We start from the raw sequence: 12,905 nt of genomic DNA, 5'->3' as shown, positions 1-12,905 counted from the left end.
AGGCACAACCCATGTCCATTCAGACCAGGGCTGTTCCGAGGGCACATTGTGGCCTGTGATTAGAGATCGGCTGCTCTCTACCTGTAACTTCATGCATTTCCCCAAGGTGGGGAGTCCCTCATTTCCAGAGAAACTCCAGTGGGGTGCATCACCTTCTAAGTCCCTCATGTAATTTCCCAAACAAGAAGGAAAGAAGGTGGAAGAGAAAGTCAAATACTGTCACAGCTAGGAAAGTCTTCTGCCCGCCCTCCTCCATAGCTGTATTGAATGACTTGGAGGAAGGAAGCTTCTCTTCCCCTTTCATTAAGGAGACCTCAGGCGGGGGGTGAGCTTAGGGACCCTGCGTGTTCAGGATTTGGTGCTCGGAGGTGTGCGGCTATTCCAAGACTCAGGGGTCCTTGTCTGAAGGTTCTGAGGACAAGCCAACAGGAGAGGGTGAGGGAGCCCGGATGCCTGAAGCCCCAGGCCGGTGGGCTGGGAGGCTGTGACTGTTGTATTTCTATAGTTCAGGCATCACGGTCACATCCATTACAGGCCATGGAGGTCGGCCCCACAGCATCAGTCTGTGAGTTGGGGCCTGTGCCCATGACCTCTGGAGCCAGCTTCTGAGCGTGCCAGCGGTTAGGAGGAATCCTGGGTACCCACACGTTTGGCTCGCGCTCTATGGTTTGTGGAGCAGCCTGTGGGCTTGTCCCCGTCTGGTCCTGACCACTGAGCCGTCGGTGTGCCATCCTCCCACTTTATAGAGGTACGCAGAGCACCGCACAGGAGAAGGGAGGCCGGGAGAGGCCAGCCCAGGGCAGGAAGGGGCCTCGGGCCTGCGGCCAGGCAGCAGGATCCCTTCATAGTCCCTGCAGTGACCCAGACTTGTTGCCAACAAATATTTCTGCCTTCTCCCAGATTTTTAGTGAGTGGCTGAAAAAGCCATTTGTGATTAGCACATTGTCCATGTGCAAATCAGTGCTACAACACTAATGGAAAGCCTAATAAATCTTGTTTATACTCTTAATTTGATTACAGTCAAAGTCTACTAGAGCTGGGGAAGCCTCCAAGACCAAGGGGTGCCACCCTTCCCCTCCAGGTGAGGGATTTGCAACCCCCAGAGGAGAGGTTCCTGGGAGGGGCCTTGAGGCTCCCCTCGGATTCTGGGCACGGCCCTGTGCTCCCCTCCAGTCCTGAGCAGGGCCCTGTGCTCCACTCTGTATAGCAGGCAGGGTACAGGCCCTGGAGCCAAGCTGCCTGGCATCGAGTTTCAGCTCTGCCATCTTCTCGCTGGGTCACTATGGGCAGCTGTGTATCCTCTCTCTACCTCCGTTTCCTCATGTGTAGCAATGGAATAACAGCAGCACAGGACTTACAACACGCTTGTTGCCAGGCCTGGACACAGGGAGCCCCGTGGACGAGTCATTATTCTCTGAACCCTCAGCCTGGGGCCATCAGACTCAGATGTGCTCATTCACGGTCAACCAACAAAGAAGGGATCAAGCAAAACTGACTGCCGGTCCTCTTCTTTCCTTGGTCCCATCACACCACCTTCACCGCTTTTCATTTTTAGCTCTTTTTTGTACAGCCACACCGAAAGCTCAGTTTGTAATTGACCCCTCTTCTTGCCCCCAGGAAAAAAAAAAAAAGCAATGAAAGGGAGACTGAAGGATCTATAAATCCATCAGTTCCAGATTGCCAAGATGCAAGGATCTTTTCCTTTCCTCCTTCCTCTTGAAAAAATTTAAAACCCTCTAATACGCAGTTAGCTGCACCAGTTCCTCTCTGAGTTTCACCACAGGGAGGGAAGGAAGCGGTCCCCACTAATTGTGATGATGGAGAGCGCTGCTAATGGTCCCCCTAAATTAAAGATGGTGGGAGCGTCAGCTCCTCACTGGCTTGGTGTGTCATTAGTGGTAACACCACAGCCTTGCGCAGAGACGGGACCAATAGAGCCGGATGAGGGAAATTAATTAAGGTCTGACGATACCCTTAATAGGAATTTGTTATTTCTCCCAAATAAAGTGGCTGTGAGAAGTGCAAGGGAAGAAATAACGCAGCCCTCCCTCCCGCTTCCCTCCATGAATGTCTGTGTAGACACTTTCACAGGAGGTGCCCAGGAACCAGGAATCATCACTCCCTCTTTACTCATTTTCTCATATTTAGCAAACATCGGTCAGTGCCTATGGGGCTGGCAAACAGACATGTAAACCGTCTGTTGTAACTGCAGTGTGAAGAGCTCTTTGTAAAATATATGAAAAGAAGTGCTGAGGGAACAGAGTAAAATGCCGTTGGTGGTCTGCTTAGGAGAGTCACAAAAGGGAGCATCCAGGCTGGGCTCTGAAGTATAGATAGGAGTTTATGAGAGAAAGGAAGGCAGAGGAACACTAAGGAAAGCCTCAGAGGCTTGGAACATATGTTCAACAGGCAGGAATGATAATAACACCCCCTCCCATTGATAGCCTATTTGCAAAACTTCTAAGCACCATCACTGTATCATCAAGTAAATATGGGTACCTACACCCCAATTGAGCTGGAGAAATGGAGAGAAAAGTATAGGTACAGTTAAGCAGAGACTGTCTGCCAGGCACTGTGCAAAATTTTACCTGTATTTTTATGTTTCATCCTAAGAATATTAGTATTAGTCCCACTTTACAGATAAGAAAGTTGAGGCTGACTTAGGTAACACGGCTCAGGTCATAGAAATCATCAGTGGCCTATAAGAGCCAAGGTTTGACCCCAAAGAATCTAAGTTCAGAGCCCAGATAGTTAACCACTGTGCTTTGAGGCCTCCCTCTGCCATTTGAATATTAGCTTAAAAAATGTTTAGTCAGGGTCCTTGAATATTTGCCAATATACTCAGTCCAGGCCAAAGCTAGTGATTTGATGTATAAAGTGTTTTTTCCTGGGACACTATTTGGGTTTTGTCTGCAGCCAGTCTTTGAAGCATAACTTACGTCTCCTGTGTGCCTTCACTGGCTGACTTCCCCAAGAACTTTTAGGAAGTTATGCCCCTTCTTGGAGTTCTCGTGGACTTCTAGATGGCCTTTGTAATGGATGCTTCCTTGCATTATCGCCATCTTTGTACAGGGAAGCGCCACCTTACTGGACCCTAAGCTCCCTGGGACAGTGGCCAGGCCCACTGTCGACCTTATCCTTGACTACCTCTGGGAGCCTGGGAGCCTCAGATCCTAAGACATGTGTCTGTTGAGCCCACTTCAAGGGATTAAATGAGTTCTTGTGTGAAAGTCACTTCACACAGTTGCTTACATGTAGAAGCCACTCAATGAATCATAACAATGGTAACAGCAGCCAGTAGTTCCAGGGTACCCGGGTGTATTAGGCCTTGCCTTACCCATGTGAGGTCACCTAATCCTCATGACCGCCCTCTGAGTGAGGGGCTCTTCTCATCCCTGGGTGTGGAGAGGGATGGCACACTGAGGCATAGTGAGAGTGAGTAGCCACTTCATTAGCTTTCCTCTGTCCCCCTCCCTAGAGGGCAGGACCTCTCGCTTCCTGGGTGCTGGTGCTCATGTGGTCACAAGCACACTGTAGGTGGTCAGCAGTCAGGCTTAATGAATGAATGCATTCATTCATTCTAAGGCATCCCTCTGAGGTCAAGCACAGAGAGGTGGTGTTTCTTTCTGGCGCTTTTATTAGAAGCTTCCTGAGCCCTGCAGGTGTGTGAAGACATCATGCCAGGCACAGGTAGCCGGAGAATCTGGGGCTCCTGGGGCAGAAAGAAAAAGGCAGGAGGGCTTTCGCTCAGGCTCCCACTTGGGCCCCAGAAATGTGAGGAGAAAGTGGAGTTCAGGCCAGTGGATGGGGCGAGGGCTTCCTGGAAGAGGTAGCCTTTGGAAGAGGAGCCTGGAAAGGATGCGTGGCATCTTTCAGGGTGAGGACGAAGCATCCCAGGCCGAGAAGAGGCACAGAGGTAGGGAAGCAGCTGCCCCTGTGTTGGGAGTTGCTTGGCAGGTAGAACACTGCTGAGAATCCTAGTGGCTTCTGGCACTGGTGCCTCTGTAGGTGGAACAGGATTCTTGGGGCAGGTTTGGCTGGACAGGACTGTGGCTGGGTGTGGCTTGTGGCATGAGACCAGACCATGCTGGATTGCAGGTGTGCAGAGCTGGGCAGGACTACTAAGAGTGGGTTCTTAGATCCCAGGGGTGCTGGCCTCCCTCTGAACCAGGTATGGACAGGTGGAGGGAAGTGGTTCCCAGTGGACAGCGCTGAAATGCCAGGGACCTCTGACCTGGCCTGAGCATGTCTGCTGGGGAAATAGTACTTGCAGAGGAGGGACACAGCCTCCGGCCACCCCTAAGCCCCTAGGCCTCCTCTTCAGCACCCCGAGCCCCTCCCACCCTGGTAGGGCCCAAGAGCCTGGCTGGTCCTTGATCCTCGGGCACCGGGAGCCAGGCAGCCCCGCCCGACAGCAGTGTCTGAGTCTGGGCAGAGACGTCGGCAGGGCTGACTGCCACCGTGGGCCCATGGGGGCGAGTGCCTTTTCCGTGCCAGCAGGAGCCGTCTCCCCAGGAGATGAGTCACAGCCCTGTCGGTGCGGCTGCCACTTCTGCTTTTGCAGCAGGTGCGCGTGGGGGCGAGCAGGTCCCCGAGACCACCCTACACGCATGTGCCCGTCTCCCCCCGCACGCGTGGAGAGCATCGTGCCAGCGGGGCCTGTGTGCGCACGCACACACGTACGTGTACCCCGCACACGCCGGGTGTGCACCTGGGCTCTGGGGTGAATCGTCCAGCCAGACAGCGGAATGCCCAGTTTGGGAACCTGGGTTAAGTTTGCTTCTCACTGAGCTTGGGGCGGAGGGGACAAAACAGGAAGGAGCCGGTTTCCGCCCACAAGGCCCACCCACGAGCTGCAGGGCAGTTGGGAGCTTGCTCGAGGGCCTGTATCCCAGGGAGCTGGGACCTCCCCGCCTGAGGAGGTGAGGCAGCAGCTGTGGGTCCCCGCCAGGCTCGGAGGGGCTCCCGGGGGGGCTCTACTTCCTGAGCCTGCCAGGCGTGCACCTCGGCCGGAACCAGACCTCAGCCTGGAGGGTTGGTGGGAGCTTATGGGGCAGGAGTTCTGGGGAGAGAGGACAGACTAGGGCCTAAGCTCTGCTCAGTTGCTGGGGTCCTGTGTTGAGTCCAGGCACACCTAAGGTGAGGGCCCCGAAGGAGGGCGGGTGTCCAGGGTATCCTCTTTGTTGTTTAAAACCATAGCCTGCAGGGCCTCCCTGTGAGACTGGCATGCCAGCCCTGGGACCAGGTGGTGCCCCCCGGGTCCCCAGTGACCTCCTGGGAGAGCGGGGCTTCTTCCAGCCCAGCTGCGCTGAGGAGCAGGCCCTGCTTGTTTTCCTGTGCTTCTCTGCCCCATCCGGGCTCTCTGGGCTCCCAGGCCCCCCAGCAGTGCCCCCAGATGCAGAGCGTGTGAGCTGCCGGTCACCTTTGGCCTGTGCACCTGGGCCTCACCCCCTTTCCACTGACCCACATCACATCTGGCCTGCAGAGGCAGGGGGCGGTCAGGCTGGTTCCCTGAGGACAGCTGCTCTCCCCGCAGTTCTAGGCCTGCTGTTTCCCCCCAGAAATCATGAGTAATGCTAAAGCCTGTGTCACTTTCCAGTTAAGAAAGCCTTTTTGTCTGCAGTCTCCTCTTTGAGCCGCGTCAGACTTAGGCCACAGAGGCCCATGTTCAGGCTAGCCGGCCTGAGATCCACAGTAATGCGCACATTTACCCCGAGACCCAGGGCACACGTGTGCTCGTGTATAACATCAAGAAGTCAGTTCGAGGGATGATATTCCTCCTTACTATGTGCTCACACTTGATTACTTTCTGTTTTATTCCCTCTTTTTTCCCCCTCATGGTTCAGTGTCACAGCGCACTCTTGTGTCATGACCTGCAGTTTGAAGACACAGAGTAGAGCGGGGGTGGGAGTGTCTTGTTCTTATGCCCATTTAACAAATGAGGAGACTGAGTGCGCACAGGCTCGGAAACTTGCGCCGGGGCCCTGAGCCAGGGAGGGGCAGGTGCAGGACTTGTACCCACAGTACCAAAAAAAGGCCAGAGTGAGAGGAAAAGGGATTGGGGCTAGGGGGTCCTCTTCTCCCAGGAGGTCAGGACAGCCGCTCCGGTGAGGTGACTTCTGAGCAGAGACAGGAAGGAAACCAGGGGCTGGCCAAGCAGAGAGGGTGTCCAGGCAAGGGGGCAGCAAGCAAGCATGGGCAGTCAGTGACACGGTCCTCCCTCCAGTCTGACCCAACTTGACCGAGGGCCCCGCCTGGCAAGGAGCAGGGCACAAGGCTCAGACCCCCGGCGCCCCTCTGCCCACCTGTCGTGCAGTCCTGCGCCTCCTTCCTGGAAGTCTGACCTCTGGGCTGGCTCCCCACACCTCCATTCCCAGTTGCCCCGACCTCTAGGGCTTGGGCTGGCTGCTCGGCTGGGGTATGAGTCAGCTTTTGCCTTCTGCTGACTTCCTGTGATGAAGGCACAAGTCAGACAGAGGCACGAGGTGCTTTCCTACCAAGCCACCCTCCTCCAGAAGCCCCTTCTCCCACCTGCCCCCACTCCCCGGCTACCCAGCAGTGCTGCCTTGCAGGCCTCACCCCCGTCGGGATGCCGTGGGCAGAGGTGGTAGCACAGATGTGAGTGCTCTGCTTTTCTGCTCTTTCTGGGGCCGTGTCTGGGATTTTCTCTCGGTAAGAGGTGCTGGGGAGTCGGCGCAGGACCGGCTCCAGGGGAGAGGAAGCCCAAGCCCAGCACTCCTTGGGGGCTGGCACCCCTGGCAGGTTCTTTATACTGTGACCTCGCTGGCTCCTTCTCAAGCCTGTGCCCCTGCTCCTCTCCCTGGGGTCTGCTGGACCTCACTCTCCATCTGTACCATGGCAACTAATAGAAAGCCATCTCTGAGCACTTATGGTATGCAGGGCTGGGCGTCGGGCCTTCTGATCTTTGGGGGCTCCTCGGGAGATGTCATCAAACAAGGTGGGTACTGCTGGGACTACAGAGGAGACTGGGGGAACAGCTGGGGCCAGGGGCTCCCAGAGAGGTGGGAACCAAGATGGGAAGCAGGGTAGGGTGGGATTAGCAATGGGGTAAACCATTCTGCTGTGTGAGTTTGGACTCTGTGTGTAAACACTGGAAGCCATTGAAGGAAGGTCTTTGATTGTGCCGAGTGTCTTAGGTGTTTGAAGGAGATTGGCTTGGCAGGGAGGTGCGCGAGAGATCGGGGTGGGAGCAGGGGAGGAAGCACAGCAGGTAGGCCACTACCTGTCATCCAGGAAGAAAACCTGACATAAGGAGGCTCCTTGCAAAGACCAAATCAGCCGGGCAGGGCGGCCACCTCACTCTGAGGGGTCAGGAGGAAGGGGAAGAGCTGAGACTTAGACTGGAGCCCTTCGGACCTTTTCTGAGAAAGGACGGGGTAGCTTTGAGGGGAAGCTGGTGCGGAGGAACCAAAACTGTTTCTGGAGAGCCACTTAGAGCAGAGCATGGTCGAAGGCAGAGCTTAGATTGAGCCTGCAGGTCTCTCTTCCTCTGTAGCATGGCCTGTGGACTTGGGCTAAGGTGAGACAGACAGCCGTGGGGGTGGCACGTCCACAGTGATGGGGGGAGAGGTCGCTGTCATACGATCGGTCACCTTACAAGGTGCACCTGTTCTGCATTGGACACCATGCCAGGCCTAGGGGATCCAGAACGGACTGAGAATGGGGGTCACCTGGGCTTGGCTGGGAGCCGCAGAGCATGGTGGGGTTAGTAGATGGGGCATGCCTCCGTCTGCACCTGTGTCTGCAGCCCCTGAGGATCCCCACCCTGTCTCCCTCTGCAGTGATGGGTCGTTCCCCTATGACTCTGTCCCTTGGCAGCAGAACACCAACCAGCCTCCCGGCTCCCTCTCCGTGGTCACCACGGTTTGGGGAGTGACCAACACATCCCAGAGCCAGGTAAGAGCCTGTCCTCCCCCCAGCAACAGCCCCTACCAGGCGGGGTCATCCCTCGAACCCTGAGGCCCTCGGGTCACCATGCCGTGCTAGCCCTGCTCACTCTCCCAAGCTCTCCCCGGCTGGAAAGACCAGCTTTCAGGGCACACCCAGCTGTGGACACACCTCTACCCAGGATGGGTCCACACCTGCCCCAGGAGGATGGCCCCTGGCCCCTGTGCACTGCCCCAACCCTAGGGCCTTCCTGAGGGAATGTTTTTCACCTGACACACAACAAGGGGTTCTTTCCTGACCTGCATTTACTTTGGTTGGATAAACAGGAGAACTTCCTGGGTATTATTGGCCTCAGGGCTCCAACACCTGGGGTCTCTGACCCTGATTGAGCCTAAAACTTGTGACAAACTCCACTCCACATCCCTAGTCAACCCTGCCTCCCGCTCTTGTTCCTTCCTCTTTCCTCCACTCCTTCCTCTCCCTGCTACTGGGCCTCTGCCATGGCCACATGAAAGGCTCAGGGCCGCTTGCCGCCCTGGAGGGAGCCAGTGCGCTTACCTGTGGTCTCGGGCCACAGGGAGCCCCTCGGCCAGGACCCTGCCGCCCTCTAGAGCTGGTAGGTTGGGCTTCTCTTTGCCCTCACAGAGCAGCAGCCCAGGGCCTCTGTGTGGCTTGACCCTTGGGCATCCAGATGGCTTTGCAGGGCAGGAGGGCTGAGAGAAGTCCAGAGATTTCCCACCTGCCACCTGGTGCTGGACCAGCCTCACCTCCTTCCATCACAGGCTGCAGTGCTCATCTCCGCTGCCTGCTTCCGGGCTGGGTTACCCCCCTTCTAGTCATGTATATACTATGGCAACCGTCCGTGCCCAGATGAAATTAAAAAGCCCCCCCGCCCTTTTTCTCCTCCTTTCCTCAGTCGTCCTTCCTCTGTTTTGCGTCTGTCTCCACCCCCACCCCTGCCATTTTTCCTTTTCCCTCTCCATGCCACCTGGGGTACCCACTTGGGTGACAGCCCCTCTCTCTGCCCACAGGTCCTCGGGAACCCTATGGCCAATGCCAACAACCCCATGAATCCAGGCGGCAACCCCATGGCGTCGGGCATGACTACCAGCAACCCCGGCCTCAACTCCCCACAGTTTGCTGGGCAGCAGCAGCAATTCTCAGCCAAGGCCGGCCCCGCTCAGCCCTACATCCCGCAGAGCATGTACGGCCGGCCCAACTACCCTGGCAGCGGGGGCTTCGGGGCCAGGTGAGCAGGGAGCAGCCTTCGCAAGGGGCACATCAGCCCTGCCTTTCCCCTCCAGGCAGGCTTAGGAGTCAAGTGTGAATCCCAGCACGTGCTTCCTGGCCTGGGAAGCATGGGGAGCCTGGCGCTCCCCTTCTCCTCAGGTATCCCATCTGCCTGCGGGGCACAGTCATCCCCCGTCCTGGGGGCTGGCCGGCAGGCCAGATGCTGCACGGCCAGGGTGCATTCTGAGAGCCGTCAAGCCCGTGGGGTTGAAGGGCTGCAGTTGCATTTCTCAAGTGACCCTTCTCTGTGTCATGTCTTTATACGTTGGGAGACGCTGAGAGTTGGGTGGCAGGAGGGTCAGCTCTGCTCTGCTGGTGTGGAGGAAGAAGTGCAGGGCTGGGGTCCCTCGGTCCAAGGCAGGGGGAGGGCAAGGAGGGGCGTGGGGCGGGGCAGAGGCACCCCATTCCTCCTCTTGCCACCCGCCCTGCTCTGCCCAAGGCTGCCCTGTGGCCTCACCCCTGCCAGGCACCCCGGGGCCAACCGCAGCCCTGCCACGTGTCAGCGCAGTAGGGCCTCGTGGTGAAACCCAGCTGCATCCCCACCCTGCCATCCCCTGCCGGAGGCCGTGGGCCGGTTGCTCTGGTTCTCTGAGGCTAGGTGTCGTCCAGAAGGTGGGCTGACGGGTGTGGCCCAGGGCGCCATGACCTAGTGCCTAGGAGCAATCGCCGACTAGCACCGGGTGGGGCTCCAGGAACACAGCAGCTTGGCGGCTTGGTGGTTGCCAAGTGGCACGAGGGGCTGACAACCCCCAGGAGGCCCCTGTCCCAGCCGGGCTCTTAGTCTAGACCTCCCCGCTCTGTGAGCTATGGACACAAGGGCCTGGAACGGCCTGACCTCTCCCTCCCCGCCCAAGGCGGGCGTGTCATGGGTTCATCTTGAGATTCAGGGCAGCATCTAACTCTCCCTTCTTCTCTCCCTCGCAGTTACCCTGGGGGTCCTAATGCCCCTGCTGGCATGGGCATCCCTCCGCACACCAGGCCGCCCGCTGACTTCACTCAGCCGGCAGCCGCTGCCGCAGCAGCTGCAGTAGCAGCAGCAGCGGCCACGGCCACGGCCACAGCTACGGCCACTGTGGCAGCCTTGCAAGAAACACAGAATAAGGATATAAACCAGTATGGACCGGTAAGGGCCACACTAGTCCTGGGCCACTCAGCCAAGCAGACAGCCCCGGGGATCAGAGCTGGGGTGTTGGTTTCTGTGTGCCGAGAGGAGCTGATGGCGTCAGGGTGCACTTAGGTTTTCTTAGAAGCACAAGGAGGGGCGTGTGTTAGGGTGTGGGCGTATCAGTGTGGTTGAGAGTGGTGGGGGTGTGTTTGGGAGCTTGTGTTTGTTCTGTGTGGGTTGGTGGCTCGTGTGTGTCTGGTTATGGGGAAAGATGTTCCATATTGCAATCTGGGCCTCTACTCACCAAAGAGCGGGCTATGTCTAAAGTAGCCTTGTCACCAGCCTGTCCCCCCCGGTGGCCTCTGAAGACCAGTGCTCTCCTAGTCATCCCATCTGTGTATCCTGCCCAGGTCCCACCTCTGCTCCCCTGACCTTCAGAAGGATGGGGTGGGGTGTGAGGAGAGGGGGAGCCCCCCTGCAGAAATGCAGGACAGGCGTGGAGGTGGGAAGTCCAGGATGGGGACAGCAGGGCAGGTGGGCACAGGTGGGAGCCGAGGCCGCCTCAGACTGCGGATGGAGGGTGTGTGTCCATTGGCTGAGGAACAAGGGCGGGGCCGGGGCTTCCAGGAAAGGGGCCCTTGCCTCCATCCTTATCCACCTCCATTCTCCCATGCCCCCCGCCACCCCTGCACCCTCTTTCCCGTTCCTTGCCTGCCTCCCTGGAAACTCTGCCTGTGCATTGGAGTGACTGCACCCCACCCCGTAACACCCCTCGGGCTGCACCTTTCCTGTGCGGCCTGCAGAGAGCAGCAGTGAGCCCACGAGGCCGGTGGTCCTTTGGGACCTGGTCACCAGCTGCAGCCACACAGGAAAGTGCCCAACCTCCAACCCCGAACCCCCCACTTCCCCCACCCTTCCTTCCTTCCCTGCACTTTCAATGCATGTGGCATTTTATTCTTTTTTTTTTTTTTTTTTTTTTTTCTTCTTCTCCCGTTGAAGGTCTGTTCCTCTTTCCAGATGGGTCCCACCCAGGCGTATAACAGCCAATTCATGAACCAGCCCGGGCCTCGGGGGCCTGCCTCCATGGGGGGCAGCATGAACCCCGCAAGCATGGCGGCTGGCATGACGCCCTCGGGGATGAGCGGCCCTCCCATGGGCATGAACCAACCCCGGCCACCCGGCATCAGCCCCTTTGGCACACACGGGCAGCGGATGCCCCAGCAGACCTACCCGGGCCCCCGGCCCCAGTCCCTTCCCATTCAGAGCATAAAGAGGCCATACCCGGGAGAGGTGAGTGTGACAGCTGGCAGCCGGTGGGCAGGGTGGGAGGTGGGGACGACACAGGTGCTGTGGGTAGTTCCTTGAAAAGGGCATGGATTGACCTTCGGGAAACCTGGACCAGAAGGCCGAATCTTAGGAGTCAGGTGCTCCTGAGTTTAAGGTCTGCTCTGGCATTTCCCATATAGAAGACCTTGAGCAAGGCACGTCACCTCCTGGAGTCTCCGTTTTTTCTTTTGTAAAAGGCAATGACGATCCAACCCACCTCCTGGGGCTGCCTGGGAGTCTTGAGTGAGGGGATGTACGTGAAGCGCCTGGCCCTGGGCCGGCATGGGCGGGCACTTAGCAAGCAGTAGCCGCTGTTAGGACTCTCTTCTGTCTTGGCACAGACACTAGCTGGGCGACTTTGGGTAAGGAACTAAACCTCCTTGGGGCCACATTCCTCACACCCACATGAGGGCACCTCACACCCAAGAGCGAGAGATGAGACAAAACCCTGTAAAGATCTAAAGGCCGTGCACATCGGAGAAGTGACTGGAAGGCAGACAGCATGTTTCTTGGGGCTCTGTCGGGAGGAAGGCTGCCCGTTGGGGTGCCCAGCCACCTCAGCCGCGAGATCAGTGAAGATCGAAGGAAGCAAACCCACACCTCCTGTCCTCCAGGAACTAAGACTTCAGCAGGAAAGATAAGGTCTAAGCTGGAACTCACAAGGGAATGATGCACCTTGGGGTGTGTGGAACTCAGCGTGAGGTCAGGAGAAGGACTTCCTGGAGGGGGTGTCACAGGGTCTTCAGCGAGCACCCAGAAAACGGGTTGGCAGCAAATGGCCTATGTGGGTACCTGGGTAAGGATTTAGTTCACCTGCAGAAAACACAGAGACCCCAGAATCGTGGCCCCTACCCACGTTCCTCAAGAGGCCCACCTTGATTCCTCACCTGGACAGAGCCCTTCCCGAGCATCACCCAGTGCTCTGCTGGCACACCTCTTCTCAAGTTGGCTCCACCTCATCTCAGAACTGTGCCTTCTGCTTGGGCTTCCAGTGCGTTTAGAGCCCAAAGACCCTGAGTTCCTTGAAGGTCTATGTGCTTCCCCTCAGCATCCACCCTTACTTGGGCTAGAAGGCGGCTTGGCCACTGATGGGGATGTCCTGGGTCCAAGAGGGGAGATGTCAGGGACGTCCTCAAACACCCAGGAGCCGGGGTCAGGCCCAGACCCCCTCCAGGTGGGCAGCAGCCCAGGGAGAAGCTGGAGAAAGATGGCAGCTCCCGAGGCCCTGGCTGTCCTTGGGGGTGGGGGGCCTCGACCCATGGGCCTCACTCCCATG

At 57.6% G+C, this 12,905-nt stretch overlaps 1 protein-coding gene across 2 annotated transcripts in view; it reads left to right on the top strand.

Annotated features, from left to right (window-relative positions):
• The window catches only part of ZMIZ1 (zinc finger MIZ-type containing 1), a 232,661-nt gene that overhangs the window by 199,040 nt on the left and 20,716 nt on the right, over positions 1-12,905 (top strand). The window contains exons 9-12 of one of the 2 annotated variants that reach the window (XM_061180012.1): positions 7,803-7,917; positions 8,940-9,157; positions 10,123-10,321; positions 11,321-11,593. In XM_061180012.1, coding sequence (XP_061035995.1) covers positions 7,803-7,917; positions 8,940-9,157; positions 10,123-10,321; positions 11,321-11,593 — 805 coding nt within the window. Of the gene's footprint in view, positions 1-7,802; positions 7,918-8,939; positions 9,158-10,122; positions 10,322-11,302; positions 11,594-12,905 lie in introns of both variants that reach the window. The other variant, XM_061180003.1, reaches the window with a different exon arrangement.

Source organism: Eubalaena glacialis, chromosome 1 (genome assembly GCF_028564815.1).
Source record: "Eubalaena glacialis isolate mEubGla1 chromosome 1, mEubGla1.1.hap2.+ XY, whole genome shotgun sequence".
Classification (NCBI taxonomy): Eukaryota; Metazoa; Chordata; class Mammalia; order Artiodactyla; family Balaenidae; genus Eubalaena; species Eubalaena glacialis.
Note: the sequence above shows the minus strand (reverse complement) of the source record. Positions and strands in the feature narration are given on the sequence as shown.